This window comes from Schistocerca nitens, chromosome 7 (assembly GCF_023898315.1).
Source record: "Schistocerca nitens isolate TAMUIC-IGC-003100 chromosome 7, iqSchNite1.1, whole genome shotgun sequence".
NCBI lineage: Eukaryota > Metazoa > Arthropoda > Insecta > Orthoptera > Acrididae > Schistocerca > Schistocerca nitens.
The window spans coordinates 426,413,635-426,438,046 of record NC_064620.1 but is presented as its reverse complement, the minus strand read 5'-3'; the positions used below and the strand labels follow the sequence as shown (position 1 = coordinate 426,438,046).

Here is a 24,412-nt window from a genome sequence, read left to right as displayed (position 1 = left end):
GGGCGAGAGACAACTGTCTCAAAATTACTTAGAGCAACTATACATATAAGCAAAATGTGACTGAAAGCCGTCCTAAATTGGACAAACCTATCTATTAGTATAGCAACATTAAACAATTTTTTTTTATATATATATATATATATATATATATAACGTAGTACAAAGATACACATGTACAATTGCATTATAATAAAGGGACGAAGCAGATGGGGAAAACAGCATCGGTCATTCGAGGCGGACTGTTGGTCAACTCCACTGGAGTAAAGGTTGGAATCCTTCGAAATAACTTCTATTTTTTAATTGCAGCTGATCATTAAGTAAGTTGTCTCTATCAATACTAAGATGTTTAAAAATTTGCAATTCTTCGAGGGTGTCTAGCCTACATCCCTTTACTTCATTATGCAAAAGCTCTGCGTCTTTTAGAGGCTTGGGAGCATGCGCCTTTTGGACCAGATGTTCAGCAAATGTAGATCCTCGAGTTCCATCACCGCTTTTTGTCGGCAGATGCTCTTTAAACCTAACAGACAGGGCCCTTCCTGTCTGGCCAATGTAATAAGAAGGGCATTCAGCACACGTGATTTTATACACACCTGACAGCGATGATTTATCATTATCTTTAACCAGGGAATGAATTAAGTTCTTTTTGAGGTTGTTGGTGGTAGAGTATGAAACTTTGCACCCTAGGTTTTTTAATAACCTACCTACTTTATAGGAGATATTACCTATAAAGGGAACTGTTATGTATTTCGTTGCCTGGTGTTGATTGTGAGTATCTGAACTGGAAAGAGTGGTAGTCTTCTTTCGTGTTTTTTTATTGAACAACTGTCTCACTATACTGGGATTATATCCATTATTCTGAGCGATGTTTTCGAGGACTTTTAATTCGTTCTGTAAGTTGACTGGCGAAAGTGGAATGGAAAGAGCTCGATGGATACTCGAGTGAAAAAAGGCCATTTTTTGGGCCTGAGGATGGGTGGAATCAGCTGGGATGATGATGTCGGAATAGGTTGCTTTCCGAAAAATTTTAAAATCTATTTTGTTGCCAATAATGGATAGAGTCAGATCGAGATAGTCTAAGGTCCTATCAGCTGTCTGATTTTCTTGCGTGAATCTGATTTTTTCATGTAGGTTATTGAAAGTGGTAAATAACAGTTCTAGCTCTTCATGGGAACCTTCAAACACAAATAGCAGGTCATCTACATATCTCGCATAGAATATTATATTATTTGCCATATCTGGATAATTCCGAAAAAACATCTGCTCCATTGAGTTTATAAAAATATCTGACATGATACCAGCTAACGGGCTGCCCATAGCTAGACCACAGGGTTGCGAATATATTTTATTATTGAAAGAGAAATAATTGTACTTGAGGGTGGTGCGTAACAGAACCATTAGTTCATCGATCTCAGGGGCCGATAATTTTTTATGGTATCGCAAATTGGATTCTATAATGTCCATCGTCTGTTCAACGGGTACATTAGTGTATAAATTTTTAATATCAAATGATACGAGTTTTGTGATGTCAGAACAGGCTAAAGTTTTAAGTTTGTTGGCCACGTCTACCGAATTTTTGACGGAGAAATTTTTTTCAAACACAAAATACTCTTTCAATTTACGGTGTAGGACCCAAGCTAGTTTGTGGTATGCACTTTTGGTGCTGTCAACGATCGGACGGATAGGTTGGGAAATTTTATGAACCTTAAACTGGCTTCTCAAAATAGGCGGTTTCGGATTCATGTTTATAAGGCATTTTTTATAAAACTCGCCGATTAACTTTTTTGTACTGCTAAGAGCCGATCTTATCTCTTTTTGGATCACGGGTGTGGGGTCCACCTCGATTGGCACGATGCCATTTTCCTCAAAAAACATTTCAGTTTTACGGATGTATTCGCTTTTGTGGGCGATAATTAGGGAATTGCCTTTGTCGGCCTTAGTTATTAGTGCTTCATTATTTCTAAGCTTAAGATTAATGCTCTTCAACGTTTGATGTACAGCAGAAACAGGATTTTGAATAGAGTAATCTTTTTGGATTATTTTACAGGCGTTATAAGCTATTCTTGTTTGCACATTTTTTGCTATTTTAGAACAATCAAGCCCAACTTTGAGGTCGACAATTAAATTTTCTACACTTTGAGAAGTACATTTAGGTTGTACATTAAACTTGAAACCTTTACATAAAAGCTCGTTCTCAGCTTTGGAGAAACAAATATTAGTCTTATTCACTACGCGTTCGTAAAATTGGGTTTGGGTGGCCGCCCCTTTACATGTGTTATGAACGCCAGAAACATCACCACATTTTAATAATTTGGCTAGCTTTCTTTCATGTCTAACACTAATTTCGGTTTTACGGTTTGCTAACCATAAACTAATTTGCATCCAAAAAGAATCAATTTGAAAATTATAGGTAGTCTTAAAAATTTTTGAAAGTTCAAGATACAGTTCATAAGCTTCTTCATTCAGGTTGTCTTTCTTGGAGTACAATTCAGCACTTCTTTCATTTAAAATCTGGTGTACGAGTTTCCTTTTAAGACCAGGGGACTTATTACAAACTTTGTTATTAATATAGCCTTTTACAAAATCAGGTACTACATTTGACAGCTTGCATTGCTTAATGAAAGATATTGCCATACCTGTTTTCAGTATTTTATACACTATGTCCATATATCTGTTAGCTGCTTTACTTGCCTCGGCAGGTACAAATTTACAAATCTTTAACATATTGCAGCGTGTCAGCAACTGTGAAATGTACAACAATTAAACAATTTTTTTCAGCCTTCAGTTGCAAGGTAATTTTATTCGTTTACCTAGGTTTCGATTCCAGTAATGGAATCTTCTTCAGAACCTATAAATTAAACCACATACAGACATATGTTACTACTACAATGCATTATCAGTCTAATGTTGAATATTAAAGAAATTGGGATACTTACAAAAATTAAATTATTTTGTGAGCCAAACTCTGGCCATGTCACAGATTAAAAAGTAACATTAACGACGCATAATCATAAGATTATGTCAGTCAAAATTAACACCATTGAGGCGAACGTGGACGCTACGCCGGCCAGAAATAAGGACCACACGTAAGCGGCTCGAAAACTGGCGTTGTGAGCCGTTACGCGGCGAGGCTGGCCGCGGCCAAGCGCATGCGCAAGCGCAGGGGCGAGAGACAACTGTCTCAAAATTACTTAGAGCAACTATACATATAAGCAAAATGTGACTGAAAGCCGTCCTAAATTGGACAAACCTATCTATTAGTATAGCAACATTAAACAATTTTTTTTTATATATATATATATATAACGTAGTACAAAGATACACATGTACAATTGCATTATAATAAAGGGACGAAGCAGATGGGGAAAACAGCATCGGTCATTCGAGGCGGACTGTTGGTCAACTCCACTGGAGTAAAGGTTGGAATCCTTCGAAATAACTTCTATTTTTTAATTGCAGCTGATCATTAAGTAAGTTGTCTCTATCAATACTAAGATGTTTAAAAATTTGCAATTCTTCGAGGGTGTCTAGCCTACATCCCTTTACTTCATTATGCAAAAGCTCTGCGTCTTTTAGAGGCTTGGGAGCATGCGCCTTTTGGACCAGATGTTCAGCAAATGTAGATCCTCGAGTTCCATCACCGCTTTTTGTCGGCAGATGCTCTTTAAACCTAACAGACAGGGCCCTTCCTGTCTGGCCAATGTAATAAGAAGGGCATTCAGCACACGTGATTTTATACACACCTGACAGCGATGATTTATCATTATCTTTAACCAGGGAATGAATTAAGTTCTTTTTGAGGTTGTTGGTGGTAGAGTATGAAACTTTGCACCCTAGGTTTTTTAATAACCTACCTACTTTATAGGAGATATTACCTATAAAGGGAACTGTTATGTATTTCGTTGCCTGGTGTTGATTGTGAGTATCTGAACTGGAAAGAGTGGTAGTCTTCTTTCGTGTTTTTTTATTGAACAACTGTCTCACTATACTGGGATTATATCCATTATTCTGAGCGATGTTTTCGAGGACTTTTAATTCGTTCTGTAAGTTGACTGGCGAAAGTGGAAAGACGCAGAGCTTTTGCATAATGAAGTAAAGGGATGTAGGCTAGACACCCTCGAAGAATTGCAAATTTTTAAACATCTTAGTATTGATAGAGACAACTTACTTAATGATCAGCTGCAATTAAAAAATAGAAGTTATTTCGAAGGATTCCAACCTTTACTCCAGTGGAGTTGACCAACAGTCCGCCTCGAATGACCGATGCTGTTTTCCCCATCTGCTTCGTCCCTTTATTATAATGCAATTGTACATGTGTATCTTTGTACTACGTTATATATATATATATAAAAAAAAATTGTTTAATGTTGCTATACTAATAGATAGGTTTGTCCAATTTAGGACGGCTTTCAGTCACATTTTGCTTATATGTATAGTTGCTCTAAGTAATTTTGAGACAGTTGTCTCTCGCCCCTGCGCTTGCGCATGCGCTTGGCCGCGGCCAGCCTCGCCGCGTAACGGCTCACAACGCCAGTTTTCGAGCCGCTTACGTGTGGTCCTTATTTCTGGCCGGCGTAGCGTCCACGTTCGCCTCAATGGTGTTAATTTTGACTGACATAATCTTATGATTATGCGTCGTTAATGTTACTTTTTAATCTGTGACATGGCCAGAGTTTGGCTCACAAAATAATTTAATTTTTGTAAGTATCCCAATTTCTTTAATATTCAACATTAGACTGATAATGCATTGTAGTAGTAACATATGTCTGTATGTGGTTTAATTTATAGGTTCTGAAGAAGATTCCATTACTGGAATCGAAACCTAGGTAAACGAATAAAATTACCTTGCAACTGAAGGCTGAAAAAAATTGTTTAATTGTTGTACATTTCACAGTTGCTGACACGCTGCAATATGTTAAAGATTCAAAATAATGTCTATCACATGATGCCATCTGCTCTAAACGAAGACTTAGTTGAATATCATTACCAATAAATGGTTGACCACGTAGACGAGCTGCTGAAACAACGAATTCTGCAAACAATAGACAGCTCAATAGCTGAAGAAGAAAGCTTCCAAATGGGTAATTTTTTCAGGATAAGCTTCTGTTTCGGTTAAACGAAAAAGCGAGAGTAACTTATCAGAGGTAGAGTACTAAGACAGTTGTCATATTTCAGAGTGAGATTTTGGTACACACGACACAAAACCTTCCAACCCAAGGCCCGAAATATGACATTCGTTACTGTGATATGGCAAAGTTTAGCTTCACTAATGGCGGCACCTCAATGACTACTACAATTCCACTCGGGTAAATTGTGTCCCTGACGTAGAAATCAGCGACACAGTGCCATCTGATTCAATTGAAACATCAGAAATAACACCGGCTATATGGACCATTTTTTCTGACGACAGCATGTCTCAACAAATCGACTGATGTCACATTTCCAGCTCTTCGGTTGCGGACTCAGCAACTAGTAATAAGGTCAACGGGTTATAAGTACCAGATGCCTCCAGCTGTTGTAGTAACAGAGGCCACAGACAAATGGCGATCATGTCCGCGACTGGTGAACCCTTAGCGCACGAGAGATATAAATCACTCTCCTTCCTGCGAATGCAAAATTTTAACAGAACTGTTTGTCCGCCATCAAAGAACCCAAAGCAGGTTTACGGAAATACAGAGCACAGCATCAGCTCAGTAGGTTAGAGGATTCTGTAATTCTCCAAGCAGCCGTGAGAGTTTCAACAAGTCTTGCACACCTAAAATTACTTTAACAGCGCCAGAGGCAGTTGATGCAATAATCTCTACATATAAAAGGCAAATTCACTGACTCGTCACTGACTAGCCCAAACCACTACGAATAGAGACTTAAAATCTGCAAATGTTGATCTCACACTATAGGCGTCGTTTAAGAAGGAATGTTTTGAAATGTCACTCCTAAAGAGGTGAAATGGGGGAAGAAACGTGTTTTAAAAATGCCAGTATTAAGAAAAGTTTGAAGCTAGATCTACCAAAATTGGTATTTGGTTTCTCTGTCAGAAATAAACGTGTTTCAACATTTTTGGAAATATAATCCCTACGGGGGTAAAATAGTGAATAAAAGATTTTAAAAAATAAATCATTCTTAAAGCACTACTGAAGTATTTTAAAGCTACATGTATGAAAACTGGTATTTGACTTCGTGGTTGAAAAAAAAAAGTCCTTTAGTGTTTCTTGGGAATTCATTCCCTTAGGGTGTCGACTAAGGGGTGAATTACTTTTATAAGAATGTTTCATTATGAAAACATTCCTAAAGCTAAGTCTATTAAAATTTAAATTTGGCTTCTCGATTATACGTGTTCCACTGTTCGTGGAAATTCAATCCCCAAAGGTTCGAAATAGGGAATAAGACGTTTTATGAGATTATTCATTCTGAAAGTCTTTTCAAGAATAAGTCTACGAAAATTTGCACTTGGCATCTCAGTTTGACATAAAAAAAATACGAGTTCACCCTTATGGGTGTGAAATAGGGGATGAAAATTTTATGGAAATATTTCACTATGCAGCCATTTTTGATGCTAAATCTATGAAGTATTTAGCTTCTCTGTTAGAAGTAAAAAAAAAAATACACATTTCACCGTTTTTGGAAATTCAACCCGTAAGGGTGTGAAGTAGGAATGAAACGTTTTATGAAATTACTCATTTTGAAAGCCTTTTCAAAGCTAAATCTATCAAACTCGGTTAGAAATAAAAACATATGTGGTTTACTGTTTTTGGAAATCGTTATATTAAAAAAGAAATATGTATTATGGGATGAAAGCTTCTATGGAAGTATCACCACTAGAACGCATTAGGCATGATAACGAAAACCTTTGATACCAACTACCAAAATCGCTTTTTTTGTCTGAAGCACATTTCGAAAAGGCTGTGCTTTAGAAGCCTTAATTAACACGAAAAGTAGAGAAGGGTGTTGCAATGTGAACTAAATCAAAAATTACTGTTAACAGTCACCACAACAAATTGACTGTCAGAATGGCATAAACAAAGAAACGACTTAATAATAGTACATTAATCTTTTAGTAGGCATAATGTTTCTGATACAATTACTTCGCAAACGCGAGCGAAGCAGCCGACGCTAAGTTAGTCTACCTACAGATCTCAAAGACTTCTGAAATTTACTCAGACAAGTTTTCACAAGCCAGAAACAGTTTTACATCGTGAAGAGGCGTACAGGTTTTCAGAAGGTTCGTTAGCGAGTCTATTTTGACCCCACCCTACATTCCCCTACCTTCTGTGTCCACACAAGATACGTCTAGCAGAATTAGCCTACATATCTGAAGATCAACATTACACATTGAGTATCGGTAATGAATGAGCCGCGGAAGGTCGTAGAGGAACTGAGTGTCGACACTGTACTATTCCAGGAACCGTACACGACGAATGCGAAACTTCCGCACTTATCGACACGCCTTACCACAATTGTTGGGCACCAGGATGCCAAGACAGCAATCACCGGTCTCATCGTAGCCATCTTGTCACTCAAGTCATGCAATTATGTGATTAGCACGCGGTAACAGTAGAAATGTGCACTCCTCAATGCAACTGGATTATCTCCTACCTACGCAGTATTCGCACATGATTGATTCGTACGTTGTGATATTAAGAGCTGCAGCAATGTACAGTCGTGCTGCGTATCACCGCTGGAGTGGGCGTCAACGCGAACGCAAAGCGCACGCTTTGGCATACTAGCAGGACGACAGCTGAACCGAAATTAATGCTGTAAGACTTGATGCATGTAGCCTAGCAGGTTTTCGAAGAGTACCGGCGCAGAGATCGTATAGTGCCAATGCAGAGACAAATATAGACATCCTCCTGCAAAATAGAGCAGCTCCTAATAATTTTATATCTTGTGAGGTTAAGTAATCTATGACTACTACCGTTCATCAGAATTGTAGCTGAAAACTCCAGAAATAGTGAAGTCGATATGTAACTGGAAGAATGGGATTTAAAAACAGCAAACTGGAAGGCACTTGTAAGTAGACTGTTTATGTTTTCTTATTGGCAACGTTACGTAGCGCTCTGTATGAAAATCACTGGCTGTGCTGTGTGCAGTCTGTGGCTAGTTTGCATTGTTGTCTGCCATTGTAGTGTTGGGCAGCGGCAGCTGGATGTGAACAGCGCGTAGCGTTGCGCAGTTGGAGGTGAGCCGCCAGCAGTGGTGGATGTGGGGAGAGAAATGGCGGAGTTTTGATATTGTTATGGATGTTATGATATTATGGTATTGTTATGGATGTTATGAACTCCTATATATATTATTACTTTGGATGACTATTAAGGTAAATACATTGTTTGTTCTCTATTAAAATCTTTCATTTGCTAACTATGCCTATCAGTAGTTAGTGCCTTCCGTAGTTTGAATCTTTTATTTAGCTGGCAGTAGTGGCGCTCGCTGTATTGCAGTAGTTCGAGTAACCAAGATTTTAGTGAGGTAAGTGATTTGTGAAAGGTATAGGTTAATGTTAGTCAGGGCCATTCTTTTGTAGGGATTATTGAAAGTCAGATTGCGTTGCGCTAAAAATATTGTGTGACAGTTTAAGCACAGTCTTGTATAATTGTTCTAAGGGGACGTTTCACACTTAATGCCGAAATAGCATCTTTCAACCTAGACTACACTACTGGCCATTAAAATAGATACACCACGAAGATGACTTGCTACAGACGCGAAATTTAACCAGCAGGAAGAAGATGCTGTGATGTGCAAATGATTAGCTTTTCAGAGCATTCACACAAGGTTGGCGCCGGTGGCGACACCTACAACGTGTCGACATGAGGAAAGTTTTCAACCGATTTCTCATACACAAACGACAGTTGACTGGCGTTGCTTGGTGAAACGTTGGCTCTGAGCACTATGGGACTTCTGAGGTCATCAGTCCCCTAGAACTTAGAACTACTTAAACCTGACTAACCTAAGGACATCACACACATCCATGCCCGAGGCAGGATTGGAACCTGCGACCGTAGCGGTCACGCGGTTCCAAACTGAAGCGCTTAGAACCGCACGGCCACACCGGCCGGCGGTGAAACGTTGTTGTGATGCCTCGTGTAAGGAGGAGAAATGCGTACCATCACGTTTCCGACTTTGATAAAGGTCGGATCGTAGCCTATCGCGATTGCGGTTTATCGTATCGTGACATTGCTGCTCGCGTTGGTAGAGATCCAATGACTGTTAGCAGAATATGGAATCGGTGGGTTCAGGAGGGTAATACGGAATGCCGTGCTGGATCCCAACGGCCTCGTATCACTAGCAGTCGAGATGACAGGCATCTTATTCGCATGGCTGTAACGGATCGTGCAGCCACGTCTCGATCCCCGAGTCAACGGATGGAGACGTTTGCAAGACAACAACCATCTGCACGGACAGTTCGAAGACGTCTGCAGCATCATGGACTATCAGCTCGGAGACCATGGCTGCGGTTTCCCTTGACGCTGCATCACAGACAGGAGCTCCTGCGATGGTGTACTCAACGACTAACCTGAGGCACGAATGGCAAAACGTCATTTTTTCGGATGAATCCAGGTTCTGTTTACAGAATCATGATGGTCGTATCCGTCTTTGGGGACATCGCGGTGAACGCACATTGGAAGCGTGTATTCGTCATCGTCATACTTGTGTATTGCCCGGCGTGATGGTATGAGGTGCCATTGGTTACACGTCTCGGTCACCTCTTGTTCGCATTGACGGCACTTTGAGCAGTGGACGTTGCATTTCAGATGTGTTACGACCCGTGGCTCTACCCTTCATCCGATCCCTGTGGAACCCTACATTTCAGTAGGATAATGTACGAATGCATGTTACAGGTCCTGTACGGGTTTTTCTGGATACAGAAAATGTTCGGCTGCTGCCCTGGCTAGCACATTCTCCAAATCTCTCACCAATTGAAAACGTCTGGTCAATGGTGGCCGAGCGACTGGCTCATCACAATATGCCAGTCACTACACTTGATGGACTGTGGAATCATGTTGAAGCTGCATGGGCAGCTGTACCTGTACACGACATCCAAGCTCTGTTTTACTCAATGCCCAGGCCTATCAAGGCCGTTATTACGGCCAGAGGTGATCGTTCTGGGTACTGATTTCTCAGGATCTATGCACTCAAATTGCGTGAAATTGTAATCACATGTCAGTTCTAGTATAATATATTTGTCCAATGAATACCAGTTTATCATCTGCATTTCTTCTTGGTGTAGCAATTTTAATGGCCAGTAGTGTATTTACCTGAGAACATAGACCCCGGAGCGCAAGCTCTAACAAAGCTGAAACTTCCTGGCAGATTAAAATTGTGTGCCCGACCGAGACTCGAACTCGGGACCTTTGCCTTTCGCGGGAAAGTGCTCTAACAAAGCTCCCTCAGCTGGCGCAGGAAAAATCACATCCAAAGACGCCATACGTAGCCATCCCTAAGACACCTTGGTATTGGGAGCTAACAGTTGCTCACCGAAGTCCGTAAAGCAAGCAGGAACTACCTGCGCTCACTAAGTAGAGGCAAAAAGAGAGGTAAGACGAAACATATATCGGTATTTAAACGGATGTAGTGAAACAAGATCCGCGACACTACGAAGGCATATAGGGAGCGCTTTCTGAATAAGAGCAGGAGCACTTCTCGGATCAGCTATATAAGGTTCTTATTGATAAATGTAAGGCCCCCGTCGACCCGTCCGTCCTTCCCAAGACCGATGGAACAAAATAACAAGGAACTCCGCCGAATATTTCCTGAACACTGTTTTGCCAGTGACCAATTAATGCTCCGTTTACAGCTGAATTCGAACTGTATTAACAAGTATGTGCACTCCCGTTGTTCAAGAAGAAGTAGCGGTAGCGATAGCCACGCTAAAACGCGACGAAGCACCGGGTTCAGTCGGTATCTATTAAGAAGTGATAGTAAAAGTAGCTATAATAACAGCGCTGGCCGGCCGGAGTGGCCAAGCGGTTCTAGGCGCTACAGTCCGGAACCGCGCGACCGCTACGGTCGCGGGTTCGAATCCTGCCTCGGGCATGGATGTGTGTGATGTCCTTAGGTTAGTTAGGCTTAAGTAGTTGTAAGTTCTAGGGGACTTATGACCTCAGCAGTTGAGTCCCATAGTGCTCAGAGCCATTTGAATAACAGCGCCATTCTTAACACATCTACTGGATGAGGTATTAAGGCATGGCAGTGTACCAAAAACATGGACATCTACATATGCATTTATTACAAACGAAGGCCTGGTTTCCGTAGAGGCGAACAGCAATAGACTATGTTTAATAAATACATTAGCAAAAGTTCAGGAGCTGGTACTCCAAAAGCGTTTCCAAGACGTCAAGGAGCTCTAGGATCTTGGCACATGTATGTCTGGTAAGTCGATAGGTGACTCCATTAACCAGGCTCTCCTACTTGTACACAGGGCAAACAATTACTTGGTGCTGCAATTACGATGGACATCGCAGGTGTATCTCGTCATCTACGGAGCTCCTGATGTTGAATCGCCTAAGAAGTCTCCAAATCCCCAAATGTCTAAGTTTCACGGATTTGTGTAAGGGTTCCGCATTGTAATAGCCTGCTGGGCGCCACGGGGTAATAGAAGGTATTACTAAGGGCTACATACAATCTTCGATATGTGTATCAATGTTTTGGGACCTGATAGTGTATTCTCTTTTAGAACTGCTACCTGAGAATTATGAAGTCTTAGATGGAGATGCGGCTTACGCTGATGATGTCTTGACTGTCTAGAGCTTCCAGACGGAAGATGAAGAAAACGCTAACCACTTGTTATCAAAGATGCAGCGGTGGCAGAGGAGCAACAAATTAACAATAGCAAATAAAATTACGTAAGTGCAGGTCAGGGGCAAACTCTCCCTAAACAGGAATTCATGAACACTTGAAAATGGCTAAGGCCGAAATCTAGACTGTAGAATAAAACATGTTGTACAGTCAAATGGCGGTTGTATCTTTCAAAAAGTATCTTAGAATATTTTGGGTTCATTTTCCTTGATCATACCATATATTACTGGCGGTGTGTATCATAATTGTAATCTGGATTTAGTGCCTCCAGTTACTGTTCCTTTTGTTGTTTTGCGTTTTTTCTTTTAGTATGGTGGAGGGACTGCTCAGGGGAAGCCTATGGGCTGACTAGCAATAGATAAGGGTCCTTTTAAGAGTTCGCTACTATAAAAAAGTTCCAAAGCCGAGGGGAGGTGGCAGTGACAAGTAGACGAACAAGCATTCGGTTCAGTCACACCAAGCCAGATTTGGGACTGTTGCCTTCTGTTGAAAAATATATGTAATTCTTCACAGAAGCCTTTTAGCAAGGTAGATCACTAGCCAGGTTTCAATTCTTAGACGACCGTGTGAATTTTCGCTACACCACCTCGAAATAACGTTCGGTTTAAACGCTCAATCATGCGTTCTGGTTGGTTCTTACTGTATTGTTTTCGTGGAACTCTAATTCCTCTGCCGTGCGCAGATGTCGGGCTTGATACAGGTCCTTCTTAAAAAATTGCCATCTAATGGGAGGTATTTTCTGCCTGCCCACCTTCCCACCTCAGAGCACGTTTAGCTGAAAACAGGAAAAATCTGAAGGAGTAAAATATTGTTTAACTATTCTTATTTATTGGACGGAACTCACACTTCCTCCCGTTATTGGTCGGTGAGTTACTGCTCTGGCTAACAAGCAGCAAAGTTTTAGAGCACTTTATGTTAGGCTTTTGCAGTGTAAAACCTTCACGCTAGGCGGTGAGTGGGAACTCATGCCGCTGGAAGATCACAGAGGAAAGACTTGTCGATGGACAACTGATGAGGCGGGACTCGTGGTCGCACAGAAGGGTCTTTCCACTTATGTACTCTGGACAGGCACGGAGCTGAGCTCAGGGCCTCCAGCCGCTACTGCGTATTGCACTACGAGTGTGGTAAGATGCGCCGTCTTTTGCAGTCGGCAATTCCCTGTGGATACGGTATTACTTCACGCCATTCGCTAGCCATTTATACGGTTTTAATATTTCGCAGCAAGCTAGTTTTCTTTTAATATGCGCTCTGTCGATCTCGCTGGTATTCGATTCTTTATTTCGGTATTCTTCCTGTAATTTAGTTACCATGCTTACAGTGACTGGTCGTGTTCGTGCGTTATCCGTGTAACTTCACGTTTATAGGGCCACCACCTGCGCCAATGTTAAAGTTCACCATTAGATCCCCTTGTCCAAACATTCAAAGTTCAGTTACCCATGTGTTCTACTTTACAAGAATAAATGTGATTCGTGCAGTGACCAATTGTTTCTGTTATAGATTAGATGATCTCTCCTCCCAGTAATGTGTGTATGTGCGTGGTATGGTGCCCATATTGTCATGTTTGATTGGGCCACGTCAATGTTGGCATCCTGTAAGACGTTTCTATTGTCTAACACTGTTATTTCTTTCATTAATTTCCATGTGGGTGCTTCCCTTCTCTCTACACCAGCAGAGACTGGCCTTAAGCATCATCATAGGGGTACGCAAATGAGCGCAACCTATACGGATCAATTTGTAGTGGAGTTCTAATTTTCTATTGACATTAGCACAAATGTTTATTTTTTTCTTTTTTTTTTTTTTGCCTGAAATTTTGTCAGTGTGCATCTCTATTCTTATTGTAATTATTTCCGTACAACATTTCTTTTCTATAGGTCTTTGAGTGTATTTTACTTTTAATTTATTGTTTCTTAATATTAGTGACATTTCTGGTGTACAAAGAAATTCGTGCCAGATTTCAGTTTTGTTTGACAATAAGTTGTGGTGATTACTAAACCATATTTGCGCCCCCACAACCCACAGCTACTTCGAATCCTACTGTTGCTACAAAAGTTACCTTAAGTGCAAAAGTTGCCTTACCCCAAAAAGTTTGTCCAGATCCCCGACGGCGATAGCGCTGATGTTGAGTGCCGGTGCCTGTTGCCTTCGGGCCATCCTGTGTAGCTCGAGCAACCAGATGGAGGGCACGGTGCCCGCCAGGTAGAGGAACACCGACGGGCAGAACCTGCCAACACATCGTCACCGCTACACATCCTACCGGCAGTTTCAAACACCTGCGCACAGCGGAGGGATGGCCAGAGTGGAGCTATTAGTAGTTTAACTTGTGCCTGCCTAGAATAGTTTCTTTTGAAGTCTTTCACAACAAATATGAGTTGGGAAGAGCTGGCAATGTGGCCATGTCTGGTAAAGGAGCTATCGGGGTGCCGAGAGCTATGAGGTGCCACTGTCGAGTGGGAAATGCCTGTACACATTATTACTGCAGGAACCCGAAATGGCGAATGTGTGTACAAGAGGACGCTACGTTAGTAACGTGTAACAGGCTGGAAATCTGGATCGGATGAGAAGCATGCTTTGCTGGCCGAGGTGGTTAAGGCGAGTGCTCACGTAAAGCAGGAGATCTGGGTTCGAATCACATCCGGCACAAATTTTCATCTGCTACTACTAATGCCCAAATACGGGTAAAGTCATTGAACAACTTTGACTGCTATCAATTTATTCTCCCTGGAGAGCACATTCACCTCGTGAAGCCATCTGCTATCCTGCTCGTCCAAACTGGAATGTTTTTGTGGATTTTAGTTATCTGATGTAAGGGAAGTGGTCACTTCGTGTATTCATAATTAAAAGGGGATGTCACTTATGACTTACTAATAAAATTGAGTTTGAAGTGTCATACCTTGACTTCTTAATCCTACTTTAGTAACAAAGTTCTGTCACGGTGTTAAACGCGTCAATGTAGGTGAAGTGGCCATCTCGACGGTGGCTTTGACTACTTCTCTGAATTTCCATTTCCTTGATCGACTGTATCCCGTCGGCTGTTGAAGGCTTGGAACACCCACATCCTACCTGACCACATCACGGCGAAACCTTAACCTTGTTGACACCCTGCTTCTGGTGCTAGCGGATGACGCTAAAGTGGCTTAACTGGTTTTATTTTTTAGCCCTCTCTCACTTCTACCCGTCGCAGTGACGTAGGGCTCATTGGCCTCGTTGGCCGCTTAAGGGACTGAAGGGATGCCCAGTCGCCTACTCCATCCTGAGGGACGCATGGCTGCCCTTGCCCGGTGGTCCAGCCTGGCTCCTGCCATTCCCATCTTTTAAATTCTGCTGACGTTATTCCCTTTCCTGAGACACTATCATGTTGTTCATATTGCTAGCTTTCTTGTGACAATTGAGAGTGTTGAAGTACCTGTCGAAGTACCCTTTTATCTCTCTTCCACTTCTGGGCGCTTCCATCTTTAGGTTTTCTCGAGTCTCGTACACAGTTGGGTTCATCGGGAGCAGCAGTAAGTGCTTACGCTGCTCGCAGTGGCACACACAAAGGACAGAGTCTGATAACGAACAGTTTTGTTCCTTTAACCCCATGAATCGATCTACGAATCCAGTTTTCTGCAATAGCGCCTCGCGAAAAGAGCTGCTTACGCATCAGGTGAAATCGCATTTGAATCTTGAGTTTTTAAGAAGATTGTGTAATGTCTCGTGTAAGAAGAAGCCGTTCTACAGTAACTGTCAGAATTCGACAGCGACAGGATCGTGGCCTATCGAGACTGATTTATCGTTCCGCAATGTGGCTGTTGACGTTGGTCCTGAGCTCAGGACTGTCAAGTTAATATGGAACACATGGATACTCATCGTCGTCAGCTCAGTGGCCATGTCGCAGCTTCCCTCATTGAGTCAGCAGAGAGACAGTAGCGCCAAAAGCAATTCACTCATCGACTCATCGACAAGGCTGGATACGTCCTCTCTACACACAGATCCTGGCTTGCTAGCTGCTTCACAACAGATGTATCCGTGTTCAGCGCCTCCGAGGAGAAGGCGCCACAGTGCATTCGTCATCGTCAAACGATCCCAGCACATTTGATGTGTTAAGGCTGGCGGCTGTGCCTTTTCTTCGAGGTCTCCGGGTTTTCTTTCAACTAGGCAACTCAAGGAGACCGCAGGATACTCATACAGTCTTGATCTACCTCCATAAAGAGCATATTTTGACTATTCCCTTAGGAGCATGTTCTCTACATCTTTCACCCACGGAAAACAACCGTCACGGGTTGCCAGCCACTATCACTAAGGCTGATGAACTCTGTTACAAATTTCGCGACGTATCCGTCCACACACAGTTCAACAGGATGTCCAGACATTGTTGCCGCCAGAGATGGTAGTTCTGCAAGCCGTCACTAGCTTTGACCATAATTATATGTCTGAGTGATTTTAAATGTTATCTTCTTAATAACCTTCAAATCTTGAGCCACACTCTTAACTGTTGTACGTGAAATTAATGAATTTACTCATGATTCTTTTGTTGTATGTGCCTGCGGACACTTTCAGAACTAAAATTAATAATCAAATTAATTCAATAAGATTGAACATCGAATTGCTGGTGTACCCATTTACCACCACAATAAAATAAAAACACTGAATAGTTGAGGGAATATGAATGAGAACAGTGGAGTATCTATGTTTACAAAATAATAAGTTTTATTAGTCCTTTTACAACGAACTGATTAATCTTACATAAAAAATGACAAAAACAAATCAGAAAAGAGATGGCGTTGGCATGGCAAATAATACATTGGGATGAAAGCTATACAAATTCCCCCCTGAATTAATCCCTTTTACAGAAGTCTGACTTTGTTTACATGAATATACTGTTAGGCCCAAGTCTACTCAAATGGAATCAACTATCGCCCAGTATACCACGAACGATGGTTCACCTGAGAACAGGAAACTGTGAATATTATTTAACAACGCTTTGCCGATGCAGCAGTATTTTACCCTTTCACCTGGATTAAGGCGGCAGCAGAAAACGGCGCACTGTTGGCGGGGAGGGGCGCCCTGCAGCAGCTATAATGTTCTGACGCGTCCACGAAAATATAACTACATGGTCTGGCATTCTGATTATCAGAACGCGGGAAACTTCCCTATCGGAGCCCTGAAATCCCGGCAGATTTCAGTGCGAAGGGCATCCGTTTGCTGGTCTGGCCAAAACAATTTGACTCACAGGCACGACAGAGCGACCGGCCGGGGTGGCCGAACGGTTCTAGGCGCTTCAGTCTCGAACCGCGCGACCGCTGCGGTCGCAGGTTCGAATCGTGCCTCTGGCATGAATGTGTCTGATGTCCTTAGGTTAGTTAGGTTTAAGTATTTCTAAGTTCTAGAGGACTGATGACCTCAGAAGTTAAGTCCCATAGTGCTCAGAGCCATTTGAACCACGACAGAGCGTGCTGGAATTGTGAAGTTTCAGACGGTCGAGTCAGGACGAATAAGTTCACCCTCGCGCACACGATATTTATGAGCGATAAGCAGTTCCACTGTGGGTACAGTTGGAAGCTGCTTCTAGCTCTTAGTCTACTACAAGATACAGACCACAAGTCTTGCCTATTAGAGGGAGACATGTTCTGCATCAGGGGAGGACCAGAAGACGATGACAGTCAACAATCACAACCACTTTCCACCAGTCCTCAGTACGGAAGCTGAATTAGCAAAACCGAAACCGACCCCACATTGCACAAACCAATCTAACTATTCTCAACTCATCGAATGTCCCCTCTTGACTGTTCTGTTGGCCTGGTAGCCAATCCAGACACAGCACCGGGGTTCCCACGCTGGGAGAGCAAGCCTCCACTTTCCATAATCTGAGAGCAGCCAATCAGCGATCCAAAATCTCTCTTGTGTGAAAATAGGATATTTTATGGAGGCGTCGTTCTCGTGGTAAGCGTGGCCATATTATCGTTAAAAAGACCTCTACATTGGCGGGGCCACAGTCCCTCATTTACGGAGAGATCTAATCTTTCCAGGCCGACCATTTCCTGTTTCTGAAAAAAGTCTGTTAAGATCACTAGTAAGTCGTACTATGAAAGACGTATGTTTTTTGCTGCTTGCTAAGAGAATCTACCGACTTCCCAGCGTCAAGGAGTTACAGTCTTGCCTCCACTAAACATGTGCACCAGACACTATCTATACCGTCCCAGCTTCTAACATGAGAATGCACGGAGTTTTATGAGCTTACCACCATTTGCACATTTCCCACCAAGTAGCCGCTTTCGTGACGGACTGCCAAATGGCTCAGGTAAAATGTATTGCGAACTGCCTCCCTCCTGTCCAACAGTAAGCAGAAGGAGGAGAGCCGCCCGGGGTGGTCGAGCGGTTCTAGGCGCTTCAGTCTGGAAACGCGCGACCGCTACGGTCGCAGGTTCGAATCCTGCCTCGGGCATGGATGTGTGTGATGTCCTTAGGTTAGTTAGGTTTAAGTAGTTCTAAGTTCTAGGGGACTGATGACCTCAGAAATTAAGTCCCATAGTGCTCAGAGCCATTTGAACCATTTTGAAGGAGGAGAGTGCAACGGCCAGAAGATTCTCTGCTAGTATGATCCACAGAGTGCTGCCTCCTAGTCTCACTCAGAATTTATGTTCCCCAATGCATCTCCATCTCCCTCTCTCTGTTCTTCACCACCACCACCACCACCACCACCACCACCACCACCTCTACGGCCCCTCAGCTACAAGTTCTCTACAGGTTACACAAGCAGTAATGAGAACATTCTGCCCACAATTTCCTGGTGTAAAAAACTCACAAACCACACAAACAAAACTTAGTACTGGGGAAAACCTATAATATAGGTGTTAATCCGACTGACGATGTTAAAGTGAGAGAGTGGCATGCCACCTCACAGATCTGTACCAAACTTCCTATCTGTGCTCTCCCAAACCTGGTACTAAAATAATCACATACAGTGCTGCATGGGCACAATAAACACGACTTCATTATTTTCTATCTAAAATGGTGTCGCAATTTTAATAGCCTGCAGTGGTCTTTAGATGATACATCCAACTCATCGCAGTGCTTATTTGCGGGAAAAACAGCGCTAGTTTCTTGGAGCCGCTAGAAAAAAAAAAAATAAATAAAAGAAAAACAGTGTTACTTATAATCCGTCTTGATTGCAAAATGTTTATTCATATGACCGGTTTCGGTTCATATAGAACCATCTTCAGATCTGATATTTCGGTTAGAGGAGTAACCCGTCCAAATACAGCAACTTTCACATGCTGCGTCACTTTCGTATGTGATGTGATGTGATATCAGATCTGAAGATGGTTCTAGATGAACCGAAACCGGTCATATGAATAAACATTTTGCAATCAACACGGATTATAGCTTTGGAAAATTGCGCCTATCCTATCAGACAAAAACAAAAACAGTTGGACTGAGACAAAGGAATACAAAGGGAATACGCATTATCCGCCATAATAAAATAAACTGACTTCAGATCGTGTGATGTACATTATGCGATTCCCGTTACAGAAATCACATTAAAAGGTATTCATAATAAAGTGACTCAGTTTAGAACACACAATGATAAGCCAAATCATGATCGCCACCCGCTTGGCGGCGTTGCGGACACTTGATGCCCTAGGAAAATTCTAAGGCAGCGACCTGTTTCAGGCCTTCTCCGCACACTACTTTTATCTGCATACTGGATTTGCGTACGAGGATCTTCCTACTTTGTGATTCGGTTTTTATTTGTAGACATTTAATTTGTATTACGCGCTGAATACAGGAGTGATTACGGCGTAGCTTATCACCTATGTCGATAACTCATCTCTCTGTACCTAATTTGCCATTTTCTACCTGCAGCAGCTTTTCTGTGTAAGGTACCCGCCTGTGAGCCACGAGAACTACTACTCGCTGAGGATAGGAACAGGTGGAGCGTTCGCATGGTCTCAAGGAGCTAGCTGTCGCTCAAAGTGCGGGTTTCACATTAAGGGACCACGCAAAATGCCTGGCGTGACTTTCATTGCTAATCCTCCCGGAACCTGCGATAATGAATGATGGAACGATTGACCAGCGCTTTCAGTAGCAGAAAACCGAGAAACGGTGGTGGAAGGGATGAGAACTTCGCCTATTTGTAAACTTTCCGTGGAATCTTCAGCTGTTCACTTGCCGATTTCCCGCCGTATTTTGGTCTTCAGACACTGTTCCATAAGCTAAATGCTTGATCGAACGTGGGTCTGCAAAATTTCAATCGTCTGCCCTTTCCGTGGGAGGGTGATGAAATCACATCAAAATTTCCAGAATTTTACTACAAACAAGTCAGGCTATTGGAATGTCGTTATACTCTAACACTGTTCTCGTTTCCGAAAACAGGAGCCTCATTGGTGCTGACATCTTTACCTTGTTGGTGGAATCTAGTGAACCTATTTCCAGATCCCTCCTTGGAGAAGCACGTAGGCCCTTCTGGAAATGGCTTGAAAGATTGTGTCGGGTGCCTTCTCAAGATCTGAAGGAGCTATCAGAACTTACAGAGGCATTCTCGCTTGGAATCCTGGATTTGGACGCAACTGATGGATAGCCACTCGTCCGTAGTTTTCTTGACTTCAGCCTTCTGCCAAATCTTCGAAATTTTACTTAGAATTTACTCGGAACTTAGAGATTTTTTTTTTCCGCGCCGCTACCGGTCGTCAGGAAGATGAGGTCCACAGACCCATACCAGCCAAAGCCAGCAATCAAACTACACTGGCGTACATCACACCACGACAGCACGGCGCACGTCGACTCGTCAGCAGCCACCTCAGTGGGAGCCACGGCAAGACCGTGTTTGCAATGCAACCCTCCAAGCTACAAAGTAAAAGGAGGACGCCATTCCCATCTTCTGCTTTCAACTTATTCATAATTTGATCTACGTACTCCACGCACCTGTATGCGTGTTGTAACATCCACGAGATAAATTTTAGCTACAGTGCGACGAGAGGAAATTATGCCTATCCGACATATGAAAAAACAGTGAAATAAATGTTAATTATTTATATATTTTATGATGTAATTGGACATATCGATGTGTATCATACAAAGACAATGATAATTTTAAATTCCTTGTATGATCTGCGTTTGTCTTCCTTTGTTTTTACCTTTTGTTGGTTGGCTTTTGTAGGATGCGGACGCAAGACGCATATCAAACTGAGGTCTGTTAAGAAATTGTAATTATTTGTTAATTATTACTTGACAATAGAGTTCATTATTATTATTATTATTATTATTATTATTAATATGAGTGAATAATTATTTTTAACTTTAATTCCTCTCTGAATAAGCATGATCTGTGTTAATTATTTCTTTCCGCTGCAAGGAGCGCAGCCATTGACGATAGCGATTTGTATCGCGTTTTTATCTGTTTTTCCTAGGGAAAAAAATCAAACGTTTGCTTGATGAAAATTAGTCTAATTAGTGCACAATATGAAAGTAAAGTTTAATAAGCATTTCAAATACTTATCCCGTTAAAAAAGAAAATTTACTCTGACAATAGAAAGTCTATCAATTGTCTGCCGCCATCTTAACAATTATCTCAGCGGCAAATTCAAATTACGCAACTCTGCAGACATAAATGCCAAAGGTAATAAAATTATGTAAAAATAAATGTGTACCGGTGGTCCCGAACTCATTTTAATGAAAATAATTCGAATCAGATTGGTTCATTAAAAACAGTGCTGATAGCACGATCCATGTAACAAACTTTTCTTGCTGATGTATGGAGCGGAAATTAATTACGCACGAGTTGCGAAGAATATTGTTTCAGGTAACATACGCCAGTGTTGTGCGCGGCTGATATTCGGTGGTTTTAATGACCATTTTGCTGAAGATAACTGTTTCCGTCATAATGAATAGTTGTATAGAATCTGTTGTATGAACTATGACTTAGTGACACTTACACAGCTTACAGACAACACTTTAACACAACGTTAACTTCGATTTCGTTAGCAACTTTACCAAATCATTAGCCGGGAGCAAAATTATTTAGTAATTACTCACTGTAATAAAATAAGATTATCATTTTCACTTACAAATTAGTTAAATACCAAACCACTGAATGACACAGTCGAATCGTCAGCAGCCATCTCAGTCGCAGTCACGCCAAGACCGTGTTTGCAATGCAACCCTCCAAGCTACAAAGCAAAAGGACGCCATTCCCATCTTCTGCTTTCAACTTATTCATAATTTGATCTACGTACTCCACGCACCTGTATGCGTGTGTTCGTCTGTTTGGTTCTTGTTTCAAAGTGAATCTTTTCCCGTTCTCAGATGACCACTCATGTTTCGTTTCGTTGTTGAAGTTCACACATCTGGTGGTGACCTTTCTGATTGTTTATTTCTTGATACTGTATGTCGTGTTGATTTTCATGTAGTCTTTTTGGTAATTTTACTTATCTAATTACCAAGTTTTATATCACGGTTGAATACACCGCTAGTGTCCTTTGTGTGCCCAGGCGCCAATTCAACCGTAATTGTCCAGCATCGTATTGATGGCGACTCTAATAATCATTCGTTTTTCTCACCACTGTTTTACGCTACTCATGCAAAAACATTGTAAACTTGTTGTAATCTCGCAATTAATATATTTTTGGTTAATTTTCATATTGTCTCAGTAAATCTCATATTTACCAGATGAAACACCATGATTCCACAACCAGTAAAGTAACTTATTCAACTGAATGTCTGTATCCTCCAACCATTAGAAATAGGCGGGGCCCTGACGAGGTCAGAAACTTATCATATGACGTTTCCAGTGCGAGTGACAGTTCATTTTTACCGTAGCCTTTTAACTTCATAGGGGGTAATCTGTCATTTTATGTGATATCGTTGATAAAATTAGCAGAAAATGTAATCTGTGTGTCCATGGAGCAACTGATGAAGAGGTTGTGTTCGCTTATGGCAAAGTACAAAAGCAGAGCAGACATTAATGTGGAAATCTGTGCCGTCACAAGACGTCACGCAGCCGCCACGGGTTAAAACCCGCGCCTTGCGCGGCATACGTGGTTGAGCAGCTCGCTGCGCCGAGTACATCGCGACACAGGCACCGCCGAGCGAACCTTCGCACAACAGCTATCGGTACGAGGAGTCTGGTTTTGAACGGAGAGAGAGTATATACCAAGGCCAGAGCTCAATGGTGGAAGCAGCCGTTGGATGTAACTGCACGGTGTGGCTGCAAGGAAGACGGTGTTGGCCGGAGAATTGCGATACGGCGAGACTGGGCGCAGTGCTATCTGGCTGGCTGGCTGTTAGGCCCTGTCCTACGTGAGCGACTTCTGGATACACGACACTCCAGCGACAAGCAGCAGCATCGGGCGAAAATGTTGGGTGTTCTGCGTGGAGCGACCATGTCGCGCTACAAGATGGCTGCTTAGAGCCAACCAGTTGTTTCTATAAAACGGCGTCCTTAACCTGTAGAATACTGTAGCTGGAAAGTAAGGCTACAAAATTAGTTTTACATAAGAAAATAAAGCGAGAAGGAATGCTGTGCATGAAATTTACAGAGGGAGGGATCTCCCTAGAGAATTTCGTAAGTATCGTCAACTACGGAGATCACCGGACAATTCTTCGAATACACGTGCATGAGCAGAGAAGCAATCGACTATCTCATCAATAAATACGATTTTTTTTTAAATGATCAACTTTTAACAGCCAATAAATGTGGAGGAATGACTATTACATGACTACGCTAAATACAAATGTAAGTAGATAGATTGATCTCTTTGCACAATAGCTAATTGTGATGTACGGGTAGCCGGCACGGTAGCTCAGCGTGTTCGGTCAGAGGGTTAGCTGCCCTCTGTAATAAAAAAACTGAGTTAATGGATCAACGACGAACTGAAACGGGTGTCTTCTGATATCCACCCTGAGCACATCCAACGAACGAAAACGAACAAAATGAGATTAAAAAGAAAAAAGAAAAATAGGTCCCGTATACAGTTCACTATCTGTGTGCAGAAAAGGTCCTGTGTTCGATTCCCGGTCGTTATATTTTTACTGATTCAGTTACGATTCTGTGTACCAAATTTTGTGTATACTGTTTGCACTGCATCGCTAAGTATATTTTTAAGGCCTTGCCAAAGAATTTAATCTTCACACCTATCCCAGTATATCACACACATTTAATTCCTAATAAATTACAATGAACCATGAAATTTTACAGATATTTGATGTTGGGAACATAATTATCAGCGGTCAGTGTTAAGGCCAGGCGTTTCAATTACTCTAAATAGTCTGTAAAAGCAAAGCTTACAAAATTTTTTAAAAGAAAGTCAAACGGTTTGTGTAGTGATTTGTCTAAAAGTATGAAATAAAAACTATTAGGGAAACGTTTGGTGCACCTCATTTTCTGTTCATGATCTCGAGCATCATTCAAAGGCACGTAGAACGTTTCTCTGATCTACTTATTCATAAAATATTTGACTGATTTGTTCCATTTTTGTATTTCAAGTTTTATTCAGAAAGCATGATCTTACCGACTCCTCGTTTGTCTTCCTAACGTACTTGATTCGAAGGAAGCCTTTCTTACATTTAAATACCGCACCAATGTTTCTTTTTATGTGCAAAATAGCTAGGACTTTAACAGATGACATTTTTGACAATCCATTTACAGCAG

At 41.8% G+C, this 24,412-nt stretch overlaps 1 protein-coding gene across 1 annotated transcript in view; it reads right to left on the bottom strand.

Annotated features, from left to right (window-relative positions):
• The window catches only part of LOC126195671 (transmembrane protein 26), a 95,031-nt gene that overhangs the window by 66,748 nt on the left and 3,871 nt on the right, over positions 1-24,412 (bottom strand). Inside the window, exon 2 of the mRNA XM_049934297.1 lies at positions 13,864-14,008. Coding sequence (XP_049790254.1) covers positions 13,864-14,008 — 145 coding nt within the window. The remainder of the gene's footprint in view (positions 1-13,863; positions 14,009-24,412) is intronic.